At 48.8% G+C, this 24,076-nt stretch overlaps 1 protein-coding gene across 1 annotated transcript; it reads right to left on the reverse strand.

Moving 5' to 3' along the window:
• Positions 1-2,774: 2,774 nt before the first annotated feature.
• PRPSAP1 (phosphoribosyl pyrophosphate synthetase associated protein 1) lies at positions 2,775-22,445 on the reverse strand. The gene is made up of 10 exons (XM_080922983.1): positions 22,111-22,445; positions 20,349-20,401; positions 17,628-17,694; positions 10,973-11,145; positions 9,849-9,964; positions 9,358-9,413; positions 8,586-8,731; positions 5,113-5,183; positions 4,321-4,467; positions 2,775-3,459 (listed from the first exon to the last, which is right to left on the reverse strand). Exons 1-10 carry the CDS (start codon positions 22,278-22,280, stop codon positions 3,301-3,303), a joined length of 1,158 nt encoding a protein of 385 aa, XP_080779109.1. The 5' UTR covers positions 22,281-22,445; the 3' UTR covers positions 2,775-3,300.
• Between the last annotated feature and the right edge of the window lie 1,631 nt (positions 22,446-24,076).

Below are 24,076 nucleotides of genomic sequence, written 5' to 3' on the forward strand. Positions count from 1 at the left end.
TTGATCACACCCCAAGGTGCTACCAGTTTTTCTGGTAATGCTTTTTAACCAAAGGGATGATTAGGCAGGACCAGAGCATTTGCATCGCGAACGGGTCAGTTGGGAGAAACAGCAGTGGACCACTCCGCTCCAGCCCCTCAACACAGAAAGCTAGATCCACTCGCTCTTGTAGGGCACCAGACGTAAGGATTCACAGTCGTCATGGGAACCTGAATTTAGGCGGGCAAGTCTAAGAGATGTGGTACCTGCGGCCAGTGCGGGGGTGTGCACACACCCCCCTTAGAGGCAGAGCTACATAGTTTTGTTTACTCAAGAGGTGGGTAGGGGGGCTGGAGGGATGGCTCAGTGGTTAGAGCACTAACTGCTCTTCCAGAGGTCCTGAGTTCAAATCCCAGCAACCACATGGTGGCGCACAACCATCTGTAATGGGATCTGATGCCCTCTTTTGGTGTGTCTGAAGACAGCGACAGTGTACTTACATGCACAATCAATAAATAAATCTTAAAAAAAAAAAAGAGGTGGGTAGGGCTTCCCTAACCTCATTTACCTCAGGATTCTGGAGCTCTCCGCAGCTGAGACATTTTTGAAGAAAACACTGAAAGTTGTTGAAAGGAACCTACCACAGCTACAGTTAGAGTTGTAGTTTAGTCTGAACGGGCACAGGTGTGTGTGTGTTTTAAAGATTTTTAAACTTTATTTTATTTATATAAGACTGTAGCTGTCTTCAGACACACCGGAAGAGGGCGTTGGATCCCATTGTGACCCACAACAGATGGTTGTGAGCCACCACGTGGTGGCTGGGATTTGAACTCAGAACTTCTGGAAGAGCAGTCAGTCAGTGCTTTTAACCGTTGAGCCACCTCTCCGGCCCAATGGGCAGTTTTTAAAGGGAACTTCCACTATGGCATTTCTGTCTCCTGGCAACAGCAGGCCAGAAGGCCAATTTCCTAATCCTCTGGGCATTTGTTCCCTGACCTGCAGCTCTCATACTGTAGATCCTGACCCCTTTGTGGTCACACATTAGATGTCTGACTATGAGATATTCACTCTATGATTCATGACAGTAGCAAAATTAGTCATGAAATAGCAACAAAATAACTTTATGGTTGCTTGGGGGTCATCATTAAAGGCTCAGTTAGGAAGGTTGAGAACTACTGTCTTAGAACTTAATGCTAGGCTGCAGATAAGCCTTATGTTCAAGCATTGGGCACACACAGCCAGACCAGATCAGGCTTGCTTATTTTACTATTACTTTATTACTATTTTTAGAGGTTTCTCTGTAGATTAGGCTGGTGGCATCAAACTCAAGAGATCTACCTGGCTCCTGGAGGCATGTGTATATGTGGACACACAGTTGTGCATGCAGAACCCAGAGGGCCCTGGATTCCCTAAAGTTACAGATAGCTACCACCCAGATGCTGGGGACCCAATCCTGTCAGCTAAGCCATCTCCAGCTTTGCAGAATGTTAGCAGCCAGTTATGCCACCAGCAAGGAGTCAGCCAGGAGGCTTCAGAGGTCCATTCTTCACACCCCCGAGGCTTAGCATCTTTGACTTTTTGATGATACTGAGGGCTAGCACCAGCCCAAAACTGTTATCCTGGCCAAGTGTACCAGGCGGTGGTATCAGAACCTGTGTACTACTAGACTTCATACATCTTTATAATCCTGAAACCAGGGGAAAAGTATTAGCTGAAAGTGCGTCTTTTTTTAGAATTCAGAAGAACCTCTATTTTATCTCATTTTGAACCTGTGGGAACAGACATCAATGTCATCTGTTGGAGCCACCACCTTATGGGATCTGCTGTGTCTCAAAGGCAAAGCTGGCTGTCAGCGGTTCCAGCCTGTCTCTGCCCTCCACAGTACTAGAATTACCAGTGTGTGCTACCACACCAGCGACGGAACTCATGTCCTTGTGCTTCCGTGGAAGGTACTTTACTGAGTTAACTCTCCAGTCCACAACTGCAGACAGGCCTAGAAAGGACCCAAGCATCCGGTTCAAGTCTTGGCGGACAAGCACCAGACACCAACAAGCACAGGCCCCACCACACTCTGCTGTGTGATGTGCTTCTCTTCTGCTCACTAGGTTACAGCCTTTTCTCTACCCCAAGCTAATTATCCCGATGGTGGAGTCCTTTGCTCAATGTTTCCCAATGTGGCCCATTAACAGACGCGACTTCTTTGAAAAGACCAATGTGCACAAAGTCCTGATTGTGGGCTGGGAACCTTCCTCATCATTAAGGGATAAAAGAGTGGAGGAAACTTCCCTGTAGTGAAATACAATTATACAAATGAAAGACTCCTTCCTGTCTGGCAGAGCCCATTAGCAATTCCACCCCCCCCCCCCCCAGGTGGCCCTCCTCTCTCTCAGACACTGGGGGAGGCTCAAAGATCCAAGGAGCTTTGTTTGCAGAAGGCCTCCGGACAGTGTAGACAGGGATGGTGACGTTGTGCAATCTCTTCAGCAATGCAACTCACAGCATCACCCCTCACAAGGGAAGATGACCACTCAGTTCACCTCTTTAGGGACTGGAGACGAGGCTCGGTGGTGGAACACTTACCCAAGTATACCCTAGGTTCAATCTGCAGAACCGCCCACATCACAGACCACACACACAGATGTGCCATCAGTGCTTAGCAAGGGCATGGGCCCGTGGGAGACACATCTGTGATCCACTGCAGCCTCGGACCCTGACCCCCGATTTGAACTCACTGTTTCTTGCATAGTACTGACAGAGCCTGTCAGTCTAGGAGGGAGCCCAACGGTAGACCGGAAGACACTAGAGAGACAAACTTTTATTTGCAGCTTCCAAGAAACACAGTTCTAAGGGTCAGGGTGCTACTCTCTTATCTGACTAGCTCAGTGACAGCAGGCAGGGACGCTTCACTGTTCAAGGCAGCAGGCAGGGCAGTTTCTGAAAGAAAGTGACTCTCCATAACAGATTGAGCTGACCTTGTCTAGGGAGAGGACTGCACACTTTAGTGCCAGGCGCTCGGCTCCCTGACCAAGCTTCACCCCCTTCCCCATGGCAGACACTGGTGTGCAAACCGGCTTGGGACTGCCTTTTGTTTCAGTGTCTGCTCAGGAGTGAAGAGGCTGGTGACAGGGACAGGAGGGCCGTGTCCTGTACCCAGCCGCGGTCCTCTTGCCTCTCACTGCTTGGTGTGAACAGTCCACAGCTGGACACCTGCTGTCACACAGAGCCGCTCCTTCAGCAAATCGGTTGCATTCTGCGGCTGGGGAAGGACTCAGCGGGCTGACACTGCCCTGTGTGGCGTCTGCAGGTCACGGCAGCTCTGAGCTAGTCATCCACCGTGATGTTCCGGAAGAGGTAAGCCATGGACTCGCCATTGTGGATCCTCCGAATCGCCTCAGAGAGAATCAAGCTGATGTCCACAGTCTTTATCTTGGGACACTGTAGTTTCTGAAGCTCGTGAGGGACAGTGTTCGTCACCACCACCTAGTTACAAAGCAACAGAGAATACAGTCACCGTGTGTGCCAGGAAGTAGCCTGCAGAGAAGCACATCTAACATTTAATTTAATGCCCACAGCCAAGCTCCAAAACAAAACTTCTGCTCCAGAGGGGATTCTGTAGCGGACACTTTACACAGGCAAGGTGCGCGCACTGCGCCGAGCTACCCCCGTCCTGGAGTTCCTTTTGAGGCAGGGTCTTGATATGTAACCTAGAATGGGGCTCATCTCTCAGTTGCTGGGATTACAAGGATAACAGCTCATTCGCTCAAGTACAGATCTTACAAAACGAGCATCCATGGCTCAGGGCTGAAGTCCTAGGACTGACTGCCCCATCTGACACTCAACTACCGTCCAGGAAGATTTCAAGTACCATACGTGACTCTAACATTGATATGAAGATCTGAAACAAACCTTCATGTAAATCCCAATTCCTGCACATCCATCAGCCTAAGTAAGGCTGCAAGCAGAAAGAGTATTTAGACAGGTGCGGACTGTAGCCAGAGACTAGGCACCTTAATACTGAGTCACCACAGCAGCAAAGCTAGACTCAAGCTCAATGTCCTAAGTCCTCCCATCCCCCCCCTTTTTTTTAAAAAAGAAAAGTTCACATTCTTCAAATGAGCTTGATTTAAAATTGTATTTTTTTTTAAATTGTATGTATGTGAGTACAATGCCGCTGTCTTCAGACACACCAGAAGAGGGCATCAGATCCCATTACAGATGGTTGTGAGCCACCACGTGGTTGCTGGGAATTGAACTTAGGATCTCTGGAAGAACAGTCTGTGCTCTTAATCGCTGAGCCATCTCTCCAGCCCTGTCTGTCCTAAGCCCTTAAAAGAGGCAAACCTCATCAATGGGGGACTCCTCGATCAGACGGGGGGCCTCAGCAGACAGGATGCCGTGTGTGGCCATGACATAGATCTTGTAAGCACCTCTCTCTTTCAGGATCTCTGCAGCGGCAACAAAGCTCTCCACATCATCAATGATGTCATCCTGCAAGCAGAGGCAGCTTCAGTTACCCTCTCCCCTGCTGAGAAAGACACATCTCTGCTCTCCTCTCACACGGGGCAGCCTGTTAGAAACCATGTCTGGCCAAGGGCTGAGTATCCCGGGACTGCGAGCAATCGGGCGAAGCACTGTGGGAGGAGCCAGGGGCTCTCTAGGCAGAACGTGTGACATGGTAGCTGAAACCTCATGATGATAAACTCACTCAGTCTATATCATTGGGTCTAGAGAGCCAGCATGCCACTTATTCTGTTCCAAGGGGAGCTGCTGCTGCTGTGACCTTCTAATCCAGGGAGGGCGACCAGCATCCCATTGCAAAGCTAGGCTGCACCAGACACCTGTCCCCACTCTGACAATGGGAAAGGCTTGTCTTATGGCCCTGAAATGCATGGATGATGAAGGGAACTGGTCTAAGGGGACCCAGAACCCCTACAATGAAGGCCACAGTGTTCAATCTTTCTGTGGGAGGCACTAGGCTGGTACACTCGAGTTAGACGTTAATTTCGTCCATTTACATATTACATAAACCCGCTCCTCTCTTACAGGAGACTGAGTAAGGAAGGCAGGTGGGTCCCCAAAATTCCCCACCATGCTGAGACCCACACCGTGCAGCAGTGTCATCCCGTGTCATACCACTATAATTGCAATGCGTCCCCCGACGTCTCCGACCACTGTGATTGGTGGCTTCTCTTTGGCCATCATCACTAGCAAAGCACATCACAAAGATGAGTTAGTTGGGTAACTAGATAAATGTAACCCTAACCCCGTGGCCAGGCACAGCAGACGGAACAACCTAACACACGGATCCCTCCTAGAGTTAGAGGTAGCTGGAGCAGTGTTGTTCACAGAAACACAGGCAAGGTTGAAAAGTCATTTTAGTTCTTGTAGCAACAGTAAGGAAGAATAAAGAGGTAGGAGGTAGGGAGAGGAGCTGTTCTTGCGGAGACCTGGGTTCCATTCCCAGCACCCACACTGCAGCTTACAAACACCTGTAACTCCAGCTCCAGGGGATTCTGTTCACTCTTCTGACCTCTCAGGGCACCAGGCACACACAGCTGGTAAACATTCATGCACACAAAACTAAAAATAAGATCACACAAAGGGTGAGTTTGCTATTTTTCTTTACACAGCACCAGTAACCGTATAAAATGTACTGTGGTGTTTTATGTTTGCATGGCAGCCATTGCATATGCAGCTACTCTGAGCATCACCTCTTCCCTCAGGTGACACCAGCCACATTTGAATGACAATGGTCTGTGGCAGCACAGGTGGGAAAATCTTGCCACAGAGCAGGGAGGAGCTGTGTGTCCTGGCCAGGGTAATAAAGAACTGTAGACAAGCTGCCCCTACGGTCCAATCAAGAGGTGCCTGACTCACTTTCTGAGAACCTGATTCAGACACTGCAGCCTTAGTTTTAAATATGTGCTCTACACATTTCCCTGGAACTCAGGACTTGAGGAGGTAACGACCAGATCGCCGTTTTCTCACTCTCTTAGTGGAAATCCACACTACGGCAGCTGGAGTGTAATGGGTTCCGTTCACACTGGTAACCTGAGAATGAGCTCTGGAAGCTTGGTCGCCTGCCCTCTCCACGCCACCTCAGATTCCACAATGTTTGTATCCACCGGGTCTCCAAGGTCTGGGAATGAGCTACTTCGCTCAACTGTGTGACAGGGATGGAAGGAGACCACGACGCCCCTTCCCCACCCCAAGGAAAAAACCCAACAACAACAACAATAACAAAACAGCTCAAGAACAGAGTGAGAAGAGCTACGTGTGGCCATCTGCAGAGGTCACTTTTACCCATGGTATAAAGACACATGCAGTGGGAAAGGGACCAGGAAGCCACTATGGAGAGAAGGCTCAATCTGAACTCAAGCTGATGCACCAGATTCCCTGGTTCCTGTTGGACAGCGTGAGCCCCCAATTTAATGATGCAATCACCTATTTGGGTGTTTGCTTTCTCTCTCTGTTCTAACTTCAATGCAGCATCAGAAGAGGGTTCCCCTTGACTGTCTGTCTGTCCATCCATCACTATCTTTTACTTTGGCTTGCTATATACTTAATAAACTCATTCACAATGAACAATATGGCTATGAGAGGGCTGGGGATATCGCTCGGCTGGGAGCACACCTGCCTAGTGTGCCTGAGGCTCTTCCTTGATTTGATTCCCCAGCACCACAGAAAACTGGGTTGGCAGCACCAACGCCATCCTGATGAGGATGAGGAAGATGAGGCAGCGCACAGCCAGTCTGAGGCCAGCCTGGGCTACATGAGACCCTGTATCTAAGGACAAATAACAGACACGCCACGCCCAACCCCCAACACAGTCTCTGGTTCAATGTTAATATATGTCTTTGTTTCCCATCAGAATCAGGGTCATCTGTTGAATTTTGGCAGCTGGCATGGTGACAGATGATAGTCCTAGCACTCAAGGGGGGCAGGAGGACTGAGAATTTCAGGCCAGCCTGGGCACACATTGAGGCCCTGTCTCAGCAGAACTCAGCTCTAATTTGCCTGTGTGACATGGTGTGAACTTGTAGCTATGAGGGAGGCCAAGACAAGTGTACTTCAGTTCAAAAGTCTGAGACTAGGTGGGCAACAGTAAGATAGCATCTTAAAAAGGGCAGTGGGGCACGGGGAGAGATGGAGGAGGGCAAAGAATGCTTGCTGCTCAATCTCAAGTTTGGATCCAGCGCCCACAGAAGATGGCTCACAAGTGCCCAAGTCTTCCAACTCCAGGGGAGCTGTCACTCTCTTTTGGCCTTTCCCTCTGGGGAAAGAGGAGGCCGAGCATTCTAGCAACTCTGCTGCTGGTTAGGGAAGCTGGAGCAGGAGAATCCCAAGTCCAGCCCAGCGTGCAAAGCAAGGCCACCTTAAGTCAGCAGCAACAGAAAGAGACCATCTATCAACACAGGACGGCCACTGAGTCAGGCAGAACGAACTATCCACAGAGACTAAGTCTGAGAGAGGCGGGTATTCACAGCACACTACTGACAGAGAGGAAGAAAGGAGCTTTCCTTTTCTTAGTAAGAAGGCTGCCAGACACCATTTTAACCAAGGCGCCAAAACCAGCCACTCCCGAAAGGGGACACACCACGTGTTTCCTGTGGCACTCCTGCCAAGTACTCAAATCTGCATCTAAGCATGAGGACATAAACAATTAAGGGACAGTCTACAAAATCACCGGCTTGTCTGCTCTGCAGTACTAAGGTCATCAGAGACTAAGAACGGAGGAGTCGTTCTGGATCAAATCAGATACAGACATGCCAAAAACCCGAACCCGAGCCCAACCAACAACAAAAAGACAAAGTTCCTCTTGCTCCACAGGACGTGGGTGATAGAGGCTGCAGGTTAGGTAGCCCTTGGGGAGCTCTGTCTGGAGATTCTGTGGAGACAGCAGTGAACATCTATCTGCACATCTGCATTTTTACAGCCGAATTCAGTGTCCAGCACCAAAATATACAAAACTGCCAAGCCCTCAAAAAGCAACAAAACAAAATTCGACTAAAAGCGTATTACAGACTCCTTCTATATAAAAACACACTAGAAATGAAAGTGAAGCAGCAGAGGCAACAAATGGGGAGAGCCAGGGGCCCAAAATCAACTGCAGCATTTCTTCTCCCCGCTAATCTCTGACAGTTTCTGGGGCGGATTTACTCTCTTCTCGGAAACACCTTAATACTGTCTGTGTGCGGTGTGCAGCCTCCTCAGGGCCAGTGTGTGTGTGCAGTGAGCTGCTTACTCACTGGAGTAAGAGCAGCTCTTTAGTCAGATACCAGCTAAGGGTGCCTGTCAGCCAACACCCCAAACCCACACCACCAGCCAAAGTGCAACCAAAGACTTTGGACTCACACCATCACATACAGCCGTGCACTAAGCTACGAGTTCACACTTACAAGCTGTGCTACCCAACTGTGCACGTGTGTGCTGGCACACCTAACTCTTCTTTATGAACAGGGAAGCTGAGGCAATAGTCTTCAAGTATTTAAAAGTAGCTCAACAGTTCAAAGAGCCTATAATGTGCACCAAGACAGTAATTCTTAGCCATTCACGCCGTTCAGGAATCTCTTCCATTTACAAGTAAAGGCACAGAGAAATCTTACGGGGTAGCTCCAGGCCTGGGTGCACAGTGGCGTTCTTGACCATGGGGGGCGAGTGTCGGCCGTCATCCATGTCCAGCTCTGTGCACTGAGCTTCTCCGTGGATCACAGCCAGCCCCAGGCGTAGTCGCTCGGCATAGGACTGAGCCCTGAGAAGACAGCGGTTGGCCAGTGAGGCGGACGGAAGAACGCCCAGCCCTCCGCCCCGCTCTGGTAATCACAAGACAAAACCGCATTCAGTCTTTGAGAGGCACAAAGAACTACTTCTACAAACCAGGCCAGAAGATAAACGCCTCCAGGGCTACCCTAGAGTCCAGATAATTTGGGGTCTCTCTCCCCGGTATCCCTTAAAGCTATTTCCAGAACTTTCTTCAAAACAATGTTTCAAAATCAGATGTGGCTTTGTCTGCAGGGTGTTCATTTGGCATGCGTGGGGTTGTGGGTTTGGTTCCCAGTACCACATAAACAGGGTACAGTGACTCAGGGTCAGAATTTCCAGGTCATCCTCAACTCTAAAGGGAGCCAGAAAACAGTCTGCTGTACACACAGGATGCACTGTCAAGACCACTGCCCAAGTGTTCCCAGTTCACTGTCCCCTGAAAACTTGAAGAATTCCAACTGAGTGACACGGTGTAGGAGGGGCCCACGATGTCTGACAATGAGGCAGGGAAAGCAGAACCCCTGAGCTCTTACTGGCCACATTATGACAGCCCTGGATTCCCAAACCAACTCTGGCTATGGCCATAGGGTGACGAGAAACACTTGCGGTATTTACCTTTTTGCAGCATCAGGAGACTTAGCTACAATAACTGCATTTCTGTAATTTGGAATCTAGATGTGGAGGAAAAATAAAAATACTGAAGCATTATTAAAAATTAAAAAAAAAAAAAAACAAAAAAACAAAAAAAAACACCTAAGTCTGGATACAGGTCTAGGCTTTTCTCGTAATGTGCTGAGTTCCTGAGGAGCCTCCATCAGTTTATGGATGAGGAAGCAGAGCTGCCTCAAGACGACAGAAACGCCGCACGCTTCATTCTAGAAACCACGAGCACAAAAGTGCTTAGGAGGAAATGTACTTAAAAATTTTTAACATCTCTGCAAACATGGCTCTCCATAACTGAACGCTGGGCCTATCTGGCTGTGTTGGGCACAGAGCCTGGGGAGAGCTCTTGGGCAACTGTGCCTTCCAATACTGAAATCTGATGCCAGGGAAAAACTAAATAGCATCTCTCTGAGGCCATGGGAGGTGTGCTGGTGGCTCCTCACTTCTTCCTGGATATACTGAAGCAGGAAAGGTGAGGCTCTAAGGTTGTCCACGGGAAAGCTGAAAAAGCCTTGTATTTCCTTTTGGTGAAGATCCATAGTGATAATGTGAGTTAAACCTGAAATTTTAAAACAAAAAATTACAAAGTTCTTCCCTACAAGTTAATGGCCACAGTGGACACAATCTAAATGCTCAACCCCTGCTCCTCAGAAGACTGAAGGCAGGGGTGCTGTGAACTAGGGGCGCAAACTCTACTGGTGGTCTCCGAAGCACAGCTTGGAGTAGAGTGTCCAGCCTAATGCGGAGGAGCCATGGACGAAGAGCCAGGGCTGACAGGGGCGTGCTTTCGGCACTGCCATCTGCGCAGTCAGAAGCCGAAAGACGAACAGCAAGTAAACATGAAGTGGTAGCAGGAATAAAACAGGAGAGCCTTCATCAAAGGAAATAAAATGGCTAGCTAGGAACATGGCTAGCTCAAATAGAAACAGCAGCGAGTAACGTAAGGGAGACTCACAGTACAAGCGTAAGACACTGGGGCTTCCAGTGGAAAGATGGTGACAGTGTCTCAGAGAAAGGGACACTAGAAACACTGCAGGTATCAAAGGTCACCAATCTGGCAGAGCAGAGAATCAGCACTCTAAGAGATGTCAGACGTGGAGAACCTCAGCCATTCTGATGCTAATTTGCCGTGTGTTTCACAGGCCAGGACACACTGCTCCACACAGGAAGTGTGAGCTGCTACACAGAAAGGCAGCCAGAGCTAGGGAGGGAGACTAAAGCACCTCAAGAAGAAGTCTGATCAGCTCATGCTCTCCACAGTGCACCTACTCCAACAGTGAGTAAGGCCTGAAGCTCCAGAGGTCCCTAGAACAACAAGCCTGTCACTTAAAATACAGATGACAAGATGACACAAAGAAATACCAGAAAAACAGATCAAAGTCGCTGAAGCAGGTCCCCCTAGAGACAGAGGGGACACTAAGAATGTCATACCTCAGCCCAACTCCCCTCTCCAAATAATGTAAAAGGAAAACAAGATGTATCTAGTGTAAAGAAACAGGTCCCAAAGCAGACACCGAGGAGGAACCTGCGCGGGGACTCAGGACTCCGGGCCTCTGTTCACACTCACCAGCCTTTGCCAGCATGGATGCCAGGAGCTTGCACACGATGGAGCCCCTCTTCCGCATCTTGCTTTGCTTGCTGTAGGGGAAGTAGGGGATGACGCCAATGATATTCCTGGCGCAGGCAGTCTTCAGGGCATACGCCATGATCAGCAGCTCCATCACTGCTGTGTTCACATCTCTAAAACAGTGGAAACGTGTGTCCTGGACTGAAGCCTACGCACCAACTACACTACCCACTGGCAAAGCCCTCAGCTTCAACCACTTGGCGGGGAAAGTATGAAAACCTCACTCAGGTCTGGTTGAGTGGTCAGACCTGGCCACTCAACCCACAGCAGTGACCCCTCGCTCTCTTCTTTGCCCCATCAGCAACCAGTAACTCGACATTTGCTGTCACACAGCCAGGGGTGTAGGCCACAGCTGTCATTACAGAAAGCATTTTGTCTTCCTGGGGGAGAAGGTGGAAGGGAGTGGGGAAGTCTTGGAACATCTCACTCACAGCCCCCTAATCCCTTCTTTGCTTGAAACATTCCTGACAGGACAAGAGGAGGAAGCATGGCCCTGATGATCCCTGTGGGAGCAGATACCCTCATTCTCACATCCCCTCTCCTCTGGGGCCACCAGGCTTTCTAGATGTAGTTCTAGAGCGGACAAGGGGAGTGAGGCCGCCCACACCAAAGAAGTGCACACCTCCATCACCCAGAAGGACCAAATGAGGCCATTGAATTTGCAGAGCAGCCAGCCCATTCCTCCTTCTCTCTCCTCTGCCTCCGAGATGGGGTCTTTCTACATTGCCAGGTAGACCTGGAGCCCACTGTGCGGACCAGGCTGGCTGGCTGCCTTTCTTAAAGGCATTTTATATGGGATTGAGCAGCTGAACAGGCTTCCTCTTACTGACAGTATTCTTCAGCATTAAACTCTTAAAAGTACTCTAATATCTACATCAGAGATAAGATAATCACAATTTTGAGTGTGAGCAAAGTAGTTTTTAACACACAGTTCCCTACCTGAGCCCGGCATGGCACGCACACTTTAATTCCAGCATTGAGAGGCAGAGGCAAGTGATCTTTGTGAGTTCAAGGCCAGTCTGGTCTACATGAAGAGTTCTTGGACAACCAGGAATACGTGTTGAAACCCTGTTTCCAAAAAAGCCAAAAAACAAAGAACAAACCCAAAACTACAAAACAAACGAATGAAAACCATTTCTCTGGTTCAGCTGTAAGAGTGTTTCTGTCCTAGCAGAAGACCTAAATGCTATTTCAGCACACACATCTCCAGAAGATCCAATGTCCTGTGTTCTGAGGGCGCACACGCACACACACGCACACACACGCACACACGCACACACACACACACACAAACCTGAAACACAAAACAAATCCATCTCAGAGGACAGGGATGATGGACTTAGGGTTATCTTCCTAACTGCAGTGCTCCCCTTGGACCCTGGGAGAGTCCCTTCTTTCCTCTGAGGTAGGCTGGAGCATTTGTCTTCTGTGTTGGCAGACCCTTTCCAGGCACTGGGAATCCTCCATCTCAGGAGCAGGCTGGACTGTGCTGGGGGCACTCTTGCCAAGCAGCAGACATAAATCAAGTGGCAATGCTTCTCATGCAGAAGCTCCTATACACCGCTTGTTTTAGGTGCTACAGTGGAGAGGTGCCACTCCCAATAGATCGCCCACACCAGTGTGTCCTGTGAACTTTAATGTACAGCCGAAGGATAGACCGCAGGTAAACGACATGAAGTCTGGGCCCTGGCTCTACAGCAGACATCACCCACAGCTTTAACCTGGTCAGCCTTGGGGGAAACGGAACATAATTACACCCCACTCACCAGCACTGCACGGTTCACACCAGATCTGAATACCTAGAACACAGGCGTCTATTTGGTGTGCATTATACACAACTGCCCGATGCCATGGGCTCTGCAGAGTCCACTACAGGAAGGGCTGGACAACAAGAAGTGACATCTGGGAGACCCTGCTTTGCAGGACTTACTGATTTCCTACATAAAGATTTTTACGTTCCATTTTTTCCTCTTGCCATTAATCTATAGCAAAGAATTCCACACCCACGGTAGAGTGTGGTGACGCACACTTTTAACTCTAGCTCTCAGGAGGCAGACATCTCGGGTTTGAGGGCAGTCTAGTCTATATAGCTCCAGGTCGCCAGGCCTCAGGAGAACCTGTCTCAAAGGCAAAAATAACTCAACATCCTCCAGCGCTCAGTGCTATTGGTCAGGAACGTGACAATGGAGCCTTTGTGGTGCTGACTGATCCTCTGCTGAGGTAGCAGACAAACTGGACAAAGGGGGTGTTCTGTGGCTAGGGTTTATTGAACTTGATGGCGGTCTCTGCTTTGTTAAGAATGCCCAAGTTCCTCTTGCTGGCTCGTGTAAGTGGGACAAGGTTAACTTTCTCACCAGCACTTTTTCTTTCTTTAGGGAAATTATACTCTGCATTAGACTCAGCTCTGACTGCCCTATCATTTTCAATAAACAAAAATTAATGTGTGACAGGGAAATACAACATAGAAATGGAGTAGGATCTGCTCTGCCCTACTCCAACTGACAGTTACAGCAAAAGCCCTATGGGGATTCCACTCAGTTTTTAAAAATCTTTGTGTGTGCATGTGTATGAATACACACTTACACATGCTATAACACACATGTAGAGATCCTCTGTGCAGGTTCCAGAGATTGCTGTCAAGCTTGGTGGAAGGGAGCTTTTCTCACTGAGCCACCCTGTCCCCTACATGGTATTTTTTAAAAGACCATCTATTATTCATTTACTTTATGTGTAAGAATGCTGTGCTCACATGTATGTATGAGCACCACATGTCTGCCTAGTGACCGTGGAGGTCAGAAGAGGGTGTCAGATCCCCTGGGACTGGAGTTATGGATGTGGGTGGGAACCTAACTCTTACACTAAGCTCTCTTTCCAGTCTAGGCAGGCAGGGCAGGCCTCAGACTCACTGTCCTGTTCCCTCCATACACTACAAGTTGGGATTAGCATACCCAGCCCTTGTGTTCACAATGACAACACACCTACTCCACCTCCCCCAGATGCTTCCTTATTCTCCCACCTCAGCATCTTAAAAGTCATAGGAAATGGGGCCATGTGGGTAAAGTACCTAAGGACCCGAGTTCAGTCCCCAGAACGCACATGACAGAAAAGAAAGTCCCAACTCCCAAAAGTTATTCTCTAACCTCACACATGTGCTGTGGTGTATGTGCACACACAAATTTTAAAATGCACTTTAAGAAGACACGGGGGAGGGGGAGGAGGTTAGACTTTGCAGTGAAAAAGAACTGTAACTTTTAAGTCCCCAAACAAACTCAAGAAAGATATGTCCTCAAGACAGGCACATGCCTGTGCCCATGTTCCTCCTTCAAGAACAAAGGGGTCCTTTCATGGCTCAGACCAGTATACACAATTCTCAAGACCTCCGGTTGTGGTGGGACATGCCTAGTCCCATTACTCAAAGCTGAAGAAGCAGGAGGATGGAGAGATTAAGGCCCACCTACATACAGTGACCCTGTGCTTAAAAAAATAAAACCCTCCTGACTGGGTGGTGGTGGTGCACATCTTTAATCCCAGCACTTAGTAGGCAGAAGCAGGCAAATCTCTGAGTTCATGGTCTACAGAACGGATTCCAGAACAGCCCAGGCTACACAGAGAGACCTTGTCTTGAAAAATAAGAATGCACTGGAGTAACCTAGTTGTTCACCCGTCAAAAACCTGCTTGGCCTAAATTCCATCCTCAGCATTAAAAATAAATAAATGAGAAGATATTTTGTCCAGATGTCAGTCTCAACCCTCCCAGCACATCCGGAAAACAAGACGCTAGCTAATTTCCTGTTTTAACCGGGGAGCTGGAACTGGCTCTAATCAGCAGGGAGGCTGCTCCTAAGCACAGTCCAAGTTGTTTGCCACAGCTAAATCAACAGGTTCTCCAATCTTAGCCTCGCCCACCAAGCCTCAAGGACAATGTGGGAAATCCATAGACATAACAAAGGCACCCAGAAGAGTTGCTAGGGCTTAGCTCTCCTAGATTCTTCTCCCCAGGACACAGACCCTCCGCCTAACACAAAACCAGTCAAGCCAGCTTGACAGAAGGGCCACCTGGTTCTGTCTGGATTTAGACCTCTGTATCTGGAGGAAGATTAGTGAAAAAGCTGCCCCCCTCCACTAAAACACCAGACGAGGGCCACAGAATCAGGGGTTTTCTGAAAATTGCTCTTATCTCCTGAGGAACTGTAACATGGAAAGAAAAGAACCACCAATGCTCTTTGCCAAAGGAGAAACTGAGGAGGACCCAGAGCAGCCATGCAGACCACCAAGGAAATAAAAATCTCTCTAATCACATGTTGTTTGAACAAAGGCCGGAGTGAGCAAGATGCATAAACTTTTGAGAGCAGACATTTCTGGGTAGAGGAAGCCTAAGAAAAGTAAGGAGCTGGAAGAAAACACTCTGGGTGGGCTGTTAATAATTCTGTAAGGTTCAAAGTCAGCAGTCTGGTAGGGACTGGCAAAAGGGAGTTGGAACACCAGACAAGATTAGGCACATATACAAAATGCACACAGTAAGAAGCTTCCTTTAAAATGCATAGAACAGTATCAAAATCCAGTAGTCAGAAAATAATACAGGCTCTGCTCACAGAAAGGAACTTAGGTAAGATGACTCTGGGCTTATCACACCCACGCTTCCTAACTTTAAGGTACCTGTCCAGTGCTAAGAGGATGAAAAGAAAAAACTGCATAGGTCAGTTCCCATGGATTCTAGCAAGCTCCTCAGGTCCTCTCTTCCATTTTGGACAGGGCTAAGGACAGTGCAAGACCATTCTAGTAAGTGCTCCACCACTGAGCTATTGCCTTCTTTCTCACTTTAAAAAAAAAACAAAAAAAAAAACCAAACCAAACCAAAACTGATGCTAACGTCCTGTTCTCCAACTGGTTCTTGATTTGTCAATAAAGGTGTAGCTGTGTGTGTATGTGTGCGCGTGCGCACAATTGCAGGGTAGAAGGTACAGAGGAGTGGAGGTTTCTCTGCCATGCTTTGGAGGAAGAAGAATAATGCAATGATAATACTGCCTGGGGAGAGGGGAGCTGTGGCTGGTGGCCTACACTACAGGTGGGTGGCCAGGATGTTTGGCAGGAGCTAGGTGGGAATAGCCACTAAATTTAGGGCAGGAGGAGACTGATAAATCATTGGTAAGGCTTTTCCGGTGGGAGATATCTGCACTCAGCAATTGGGCCAAGAAAGCAAGTTGTAAAATAACAAGCTGTGTGTGTATGTTTTTTTTTTATCCAAGGATTCCAGGGCAAAGGTGGGTTAACAAAAGGGAAGCTGGGAGGGGCCAGAGCACAGTCCGATCAAGGGCAAAGGTGACAGCATTTTTAAAACTAAACACTTCAGTTGTGTGAAGTGGAAACTTGTAGTTCTTTGGAAGTTGTTTATGTCAAATGATGGTGTGTTGGGGCACACAGGAGAAAGGATGTCCTGCTAAACAGCCACATGAAAGAGTGTTTTCCTGAAGCAGACACAGGTGAAAGGACCTATGAGGAAGGAGTATAAATATGGCCTCACAGACAGTGGGGGACGAGCCCTGAGCCTAGGTTTGGTTCGCTCCACCTCTCTATTCTTCGATAAAGACACGCACGTACTGGTTTTGGTTTGTCTTACATAGTGTTGAGCTCAACTTGTGGTAACACCACCGAGAGAAACGCCCAAGAACTGCACGGGAGGTTCCTGCAGTGGCTTGTCGCTTCTGCAGCCTTGCCTCGGGCCGGCTGGGGAGTCAGGCGGTCTCTTTAGGACTGAACCACAGCTGCCTTGTGACTGCTGAAAGCACTGGCCTGCAGCTGCCCAGTGGTGTTTGGTGTTTGCTACAGGACTGAGCTGCTGCCCAAGAAGATCGAGCTCATCCCCAAAGAACTACTGCTGAAAAGGTCCACTTCCCAAATCCTAGTAACTTTCTTCTTTTACTCCCTCTGCTGGTGGTGGGCTAGGAGAGGCTGAACCCTTATTAAAAGTAGGTTGTTAAGATTTATGCCTACAGTTGTGAGCTGCCATGTTGGGGCTGGGAATCGAAGCTGGTTCCTCCCCAGAGAAGCAATCAGTGTCTTAACTGCTGAGGCATCTTTCCAACCGTCTTTCTTACTTTCTAGTGCACGTCAAAGCCATCGAACAGGGCCAGTGACCTGGCTCGGCGGGTAAAGATACTTGCTGCCAATTCTGATGAATGAGGGTTAGATCCACTCCTAAGACTCATGGTTAAATGTAGCAGTAAAGAACTAACTCCTCTAAGTTGTGCATGACACATGAAAACCCACCCCCAATAAGTAAATACATGTAAAAGATAAAACAAGGTTTTTGTTTGTTTCCAAGACAAGAGTCTCACTATGAAGCCTTGGCTGGCCTGGAACTCTCAAGAGTATTAGGATCAACAGTGTGCCACCATGCTTGGCATTTCATGACTTCCTGAGTGAGGCAAGTCTTACTACTCAGTACACTCTGGCCTTCAACTGGGTCTGTATCCCAAGCAGACCTTGAACAAAGCAACAGAAATCAACCCTGGGTTACTGTTTACATGAAAAGACAGCCACTTATATCAGGGAGTCTCCCAGAGGAAGAGACACCTGAAGTGGTGCCAAGTCTTACCTGGGTATCGTCTGTATAATGAAAATATCTTGGCCACGAACAGACTCTTTGATTTCAACTCTCGTTTCTGAAGGAAAAAAAAAGTGTTAAGTTTTAAAACCGTTCATGATGCAGTAAACACACCGGGATAAAGGGCGGTCCAAATGGTCTCCCCTGGTGAGTCGGAACTAAAACACTGATACACAGAGTGGTCAGGCTGGGGTAAAAGACAAAACCAACAAATGTGTCATAAGGTTTCCAAAAGCTTTGTCAGCAAAATGAAGACTTTACAGACCCAGAAGACAGGGTCTGCGGCAAAGAGAACTTGAAGCTTAGCATCCTTGTTCATCACTGAAGTTAGGACAGGAACCCAGAGGCTGGAGCTGCTGCAGTGGCCATGGAGAGTTCTGCCTACTGGCTTGCTCCTCTAGCTTGCTCAGCCTGCTTTCTTATAGAACCCAGGACCACCAGCCCAGGGATGGCACCACCCACAATGTTCCTGCCACCCTTGATCACTAATTGAGAAAATCCCTTTCAGCTGGATCTCAAGGAGGCATTTCCTCCACTGAGGCTCCTCCTTCTCTGATTACTAGCTTTTATCAAGTTCACCCCACAATACCAGCCAGTGCGGGTTGGAAGCCAAAAGAAATGGAATGCTAATTGAAAGGTGATTCTCACACATCCGGTTAACGTGCATTTCTTCAACTGTCCATACAACTGTCTACTGTGTCCTGTGTCTTCTCAGTTCCCAAACATCCTCATGGCTCTGGCTCATTTGGTTTCAGTTTGTGAGGCAAGGTCCTGCTATGTAAGCCTGGCTGATCTGCTTCCCCCTGTGTAACCCAGAGTGAGTTCAAACTCGTGGTCATCTTCCTGCCTCAGCCTTCCGAGTGTGGAGGTCTCGGGCATGTACCCCACACCTTTTTACAACAAATAAAAGGTGCAGATGTCCTGCACTGAGATCCCCACTATGATGTGGTATTAGTAGGACAGGCAGGCACTTCAAGTGTTCAAGGCTGTAATTAGTTTCCACACAACCCGGAGGGAAGCCAAACTGGGCCACTAGCCCAGTATGACATCCTATACATCTGGATTAAAAAAAAAAAAAAGAAGAAGAATGAAAAGACAGAACAATCGAAGAAGATTTGTGTGAATGTGTGTGTGTGTCCCTGCATGCCGAGTGGACACAGGTGGACACGCAGGTGTAGGCGTGTGTCTCAGACGGGTTCTCTCACTCAGTTCCTACTCCTTGGTGTTGGTGTGTGAGCCCCCAGGGATGCCCTGTACCTGCCCCTCCATCCCTGACGTAACAGGTCCTGAGCAAGCAGTGTGACGAGCCACCTTAGTCATTATCCCCAGTGCCAAACTGCTGACGCTCTCATTAGATAACACAATGACAGAAGTGTGAGACACATCTAAACAGAACCCTAGAGAAGAAAACACAAACGTTCTACAGTTCTCTCCTTTACTCCTTATCACAGGGTGTGCGCATCCGTGTGGGAAAACAGGAGTCAGAGTCTAAAGAAAGGAAGGATGAAGGACGAGAAGGATGCTTGAAAAAAACATTTCTGTGTTAAATTCACGCTCATGTGCATTCGAGCATGTGCACACACACACAAAAAAAATGTTCAGACTCCCACATACATGCACACACACTGAGACAGACACACACAGATGATACACATACACATGCTCACACACAGAGACTGACACAGAGATAGACATGTTCACACACATACTTGCATACACAGGCACACATGTTCACACACACATAGGCACACAGACTCACATACATACATGCACAGAGAGACAGACACATGCTCACACACATACATGCACACTCGAACACACACACACACACACACACACACACAAAGGCACACACAGAGACTGACACACACACACACACACCGTATAACCCTAGCCCTCCTGTTGTATGTTGTATAAAAAGCAGCAGAAACAGAGACCCTGCTTCAATAAAACAGAACTGACCCCCAAAGGTTGTCCTCTTGAGCTCTACATGTGCACACACTCAGTGCACACCCATTACACAAGTAAAACAACAAAATTGGAGTTCTATCTGCTTGTAAAAGTCTGCCAGCTTTGGAGGCGCAATGGTGCTATGGGGCTCTAAGGCAGGACAAGCTCTAAGCTAAGGTGGTGAGTTCTAGCATATCCAAGGAAACAAAGCAAAAGCATGCTTTAAAAAAATGCATGCAGTGGTAGCCTCCAATCCCAGCACTGGGGAGGCAGAAGGCAGGAAGATCTCTTGAGTTCAAGGCCAGCCTGGTTTACAGATCAAGTTCTAGTAAAGCCAGGGCTACACAGGGCAACCACGTCTCCGGACAAACCAAACAAAGCAGGCCACCTCACTGGCATGATAGTTCATGCCCACAATCCCAGGACACGAAAGGCTAAAGGGGCTGGTCCAGAAAGATGGCATAGGGGGTGAGGGTACTAAGTTTGACCCCCTGAAGCCCACAGGGTAGAAGGAGAGACCCAGCTCCCATGTGGCATGACTGAAATGCAGAGGCAGGCTGAGCACGGGTTGGAGACCTGGATGGATGCTATAGTGAATGTCTATTAAAAGTTAAAATAAAATGAATGGAATCAGGAAATGGAGCCAGAAGTGGTGGAGCATGCCTGTAATCCCAGCACTGGGGTGACAAAGCAGGATACCGAGTTCGTGCCAGCTCTGAGACACTGCCACAGTGCAGCAGCATGGATCAACTTTTAACTTACCTCCATTGGTCTCCTGATACACAACAGATTTCCCCAATTCAGCACCAAGACGCCTGTTACATAAACAAACAAACAAACAAAAAAGACGGTAAGAGCATACAATAAATCAATTCAAGATTCTGGAAGCAGAGGCAGGAGGATTGCTATAAGGTGAAGGCCAGTTGGGGCTACATAGTGAGTAGCCGGGCAACCAGGGCTACATAGCAAGACCTAACATTAAAGAAAAGAAAGAAGAAGAAAAAAAAAAAAAGCCAAGCGTCGTGGCACATGCCTTTAATCCCAGCACTTGGGAGGCAGAGGCAGGAGGATCTTGGTGAGGCTAGCCTGGTCTACAAAGCTTACTGAAAAATTAGCCTAACAAAAAGGCAAAACCACTAATTTCGAAACTGCCCTCCTCAGCTTGCTTTCTCAAGGCAGGGTCACGAGTGGTAAGTCTGACCCAGTATCAACAAGCTCAAGTCTTATGTTCAAAGGGATTCTTGACCTCAACAAGAAAGACAAATAATCAGGGGTTAGAAATAGAAACCAGGGCTGGATTGATGGCTGAGAAGTTAAGAGCGCTGACTGCTCTTCCAGAAGTCCAGAGTTCAATTTCCAGCAATCACATGATGGCTCACAACCATCTGGAATGATATCTGGTGCCCTCTTCTGGCCTTCAGGCATCCATGCAGAGGAAACATTGTATACATAATAAATCTTAAAAAAGAAATAGAAACCAGATTGCAGAAGCTGATTCCCTATAACTCTCCTAAACCCACTTCAAAGTCCAACTGGTAATAAAACAGGTGGGGCTAAGAACTTCTGAAATATGAAAATGACTTTAAATGTTCAAAGTCAAGCCACTTACTCCGGGAGTCCAGGTGCGCACCTGTAATGCCAACATCAGAAATGCTAAGGCCAGAAGAGGACACCATTTAGAGTCTGACCAGGGTCATAAGATCTTATCTCAGAACACCAAAGCCAATGATGGGTGTGGTGGCTCAAGCTTCCAGTGTTCTTGTGGCAGAAGCAGGCAGATCTCTAAGAGTTCATGACAATCGGCTTAGTAAGTTCCAGGCCAGCAAGGGCTAACAGTAACGTCTCATAGTGGGCAAACGATGCATTTTGTAACATTACTAAAAGGCTTATTTTATAAAGGGTCCTTAGGGCTGTTTATCCCAGGGCTTTAGTTTTCTCCAAAAGAGAAAAAGGGCCTTTTAGTAGACAGGTATTATTATCAGCGGGACACCGGGAGACCCTGCTCTGCTGGATTCATTTCCATTATCTCCGCCAAGTTCACGCTCACACTCCCATCCCGGTCCCATAGAACCACCCACATTTTACAAGTAAGATTAAAAAAAAAAAAAGATAAAGATAAAGAAAGAATCACGTCCCTCACCCAGCGTCAGAGAGACGGTAACAACAGACACTCAGGGCCCCTGAAGTCAGTGGCTAACACATCCACGCACACACCCCTAAGCAAAGACTTCTACACTTGTAATCGTGGGTCTCCCCCGCCCAGCCCGAAGTACTTCTGAATTTCCTTCTCCCTGACCGTCCCACCCCTTCGGTCTGAGGATAGACCCACATCGCCTGTCTCCTTAGGGATGGCTGGAAATGGCGATGGTCAGTTACAGGGCAAGCGCAGGAAACTTCTCAGGGGTTAAGAGTGCTCCGCGGCCCTGAGACGGGGTTGGGGAGTCGGCCCGAAGCTTCTGCTTCCAGGTGCAAAAGATGGAGGCGGGAGAGGGGCCAGGGCCACCCCGGGGACCACCCCGCTTACTCAGTGATGCGCTTGGCCAGCTCCGTGCAGGCGGCCGTGGAGTTGGCCGAGAAGACTCGGTAGCCGGTGCGGGCGGCGTTCATGGCCGGCGAGGCGGCGGGCCGGGCCCGCGGGACGCGCAGAGCGGAGCACGCGGACAGCGGGGGGAGCAGCAGCAGCTTCCTGGGCATCCTCCGGCCCGAGGCGCAGCTACGGCGGTCCCCGCGGGGCCGGACGCGGGCGCAGCTGTGACGCCGACGCAGAGACCGGCGGGGGCGCAGAGAGAGGAGGCGCGACACCGACACGCCGCCTCCGCGTCCGGGTCCCAGGCAGCAGCGCCGCGGACCAGCGCCGCAGCCTCCTCCGGACCTCGTTCCAGGCCGCGCCCCTCCGCGACACCGAGTCGCGCGGCTAGAGCGTCCGCCCCGCCGCCATCTCGGAAAAGGGCAGGGAAGTGGGCATCGCCTGGAGAGCCTGTTCTGACAGCTGCGTCACTGGCTCTCGTGCTCGCTTGACTTTTGAGTCTCCCAGGACAGGAATTTTTAAGTTCACTATTCTCGGAGGTGCATCCAAGCTTAATGGTGCTTCTAGACGTTTTCAAATTTACTGCCAGGAGCCAAGATGTCCGCTGCAAGGACCGGAGACAATCTAGCCTCGCGCCTCTATGATGAACACGCCTCTAGCACACCCCTCTACGCTTGCGCAGGCTGGGATTTATTTGAAAAGGTGTCCGCGGTCCTTTTGCGCTTGTTGCGGGCAATTATATTAAGATGCTCCAGAATCTGGACTTGAAGGCCGTTCCTTGACGTTATCCTTGTATCTGCTTGTGAGGCAAAGTTGCATTCCCACCAGTTTTCGTTCTCAGTTCTCCATCACAGAGGCGGCCTTCCACCTCAACCCCCAGCCAGCCGCTCTGCCCGCAGGAGTGAGCCTTGTGAAAACGCAGATAAGAGCGTTTTCATTTACTTTCTGTGTAAATAGACTTGGCAGAAATGTAGCCGTCCTAAAGAGACATTTGAGTCTCTCGTGCTATCAGACTGTTCGAAAAACGGACCCCAAAGAAATAAGGGACATCATGCTGGGAGAAGAAAAAAAAATGAAAGAAAGCACAGTGTCTTCCAGAAACGGCTTTCACATAGATCCAACGAGTTGTCAGACGACCTTACAGACTGAGGCTGAAGCCCACACGTGGGAGTCTCAGCGAGACCGCGCCCTGGAAGGCATTGCTTAGGTGGGCAAATCCTCGGCCTTCTGCTTAAATTGTAATCTCACTTCTGGACCCGGAGGACAGACTCGTGGGGTTCTCTGGATTCCTCTGCTCCAGAGGATGTTACCACGTTGAATAGATTTCCGCTTTCCGTTTTCAATTCGGCTTTTAATTTTTAAAGTCTGTCTATGCGCCATACATATGCAATGCCCGCAAAGGCCAGAAGAGGGTGTCAGATTCTCTGGAAATGTAATTTGGAGTCAGCCCTGGGCTGCTGGGTGCTGGGAACCGAACTTGGATCCTCTGGAACAGCAGCCAGTGCTCTTAACTGCTGAGCCTAAGTTGGCAATTTTAAATGAAATATCGAGGAAAGTGACCAGACCTGACTTGGGTACAGATTGGGACCTTCAAGGTGGATGACACTTGTTAACATATCTTCCTCCAAATCAAGGTTGTAAGCCCTTATCAGGGACCACCCTAGGAGGAGGACAGATAAGCTCTGGGGCCTCACCTCATAACCAGTTACCTGTTAAGGCAGAGTACTAGTAGTGCATTCCCCCTTCCCACTCTTTAAATAACACACGACATGTACCCACCTCTACCCTGTTCTCTCAGAGTCAAGGACCAGACATTAGGTAGCACAGTACAAGGGTGAAGTTCAAGTGTCTTTCGAGGCACCGATTGCAGACACATATCTTATGCAAGGAAGGGACTTAACAAAGCACATTCATGACCCTGGCAACCTGAATCTGGACCGTGACCCTAGTCAACCAGTCCCGG

Source organism: Micromys minutus, assembly GCF_963924665.1.
Source record: "Micromys minutus genome assembly, chromosome: 10".
Classification (NCBI taxonomy): domain Eukaryota; kingdom Metazoa; phylum Chordata; class Mammalia; order Rodentia; family Muridae; genus Micromys; species Micromys minutus.

What these genes read in the sequence shown, in the direction of transcription:
- PRPSAP1 (XM_080922983.1), bottom strand. Translation starts at nt 22,280, where the DNA reads ATGCCCAGGAAGCTGCTGCTGCTCCCCCCGCTGTCCGCGTGCTCCGCT. An exon ending in GTATCAGGAGACCAATGGAG is followed by an intron (nt 17,695 to 20,348) that starts GTAAGTTAAAAG and finishes TTTTTCCTTCAG; the next exon opens with AAACGAGAGTTGAAATCAAA. An exon ending in TCTCCTGATGCTGCAAAAAG is followed by an intron (nt 8,732 to 9,357) that starts GTAAATACCGCA and finishes CTGTCTTCTCAG; the next exon opens with GGCTCAGTCCTATGCCGAGC.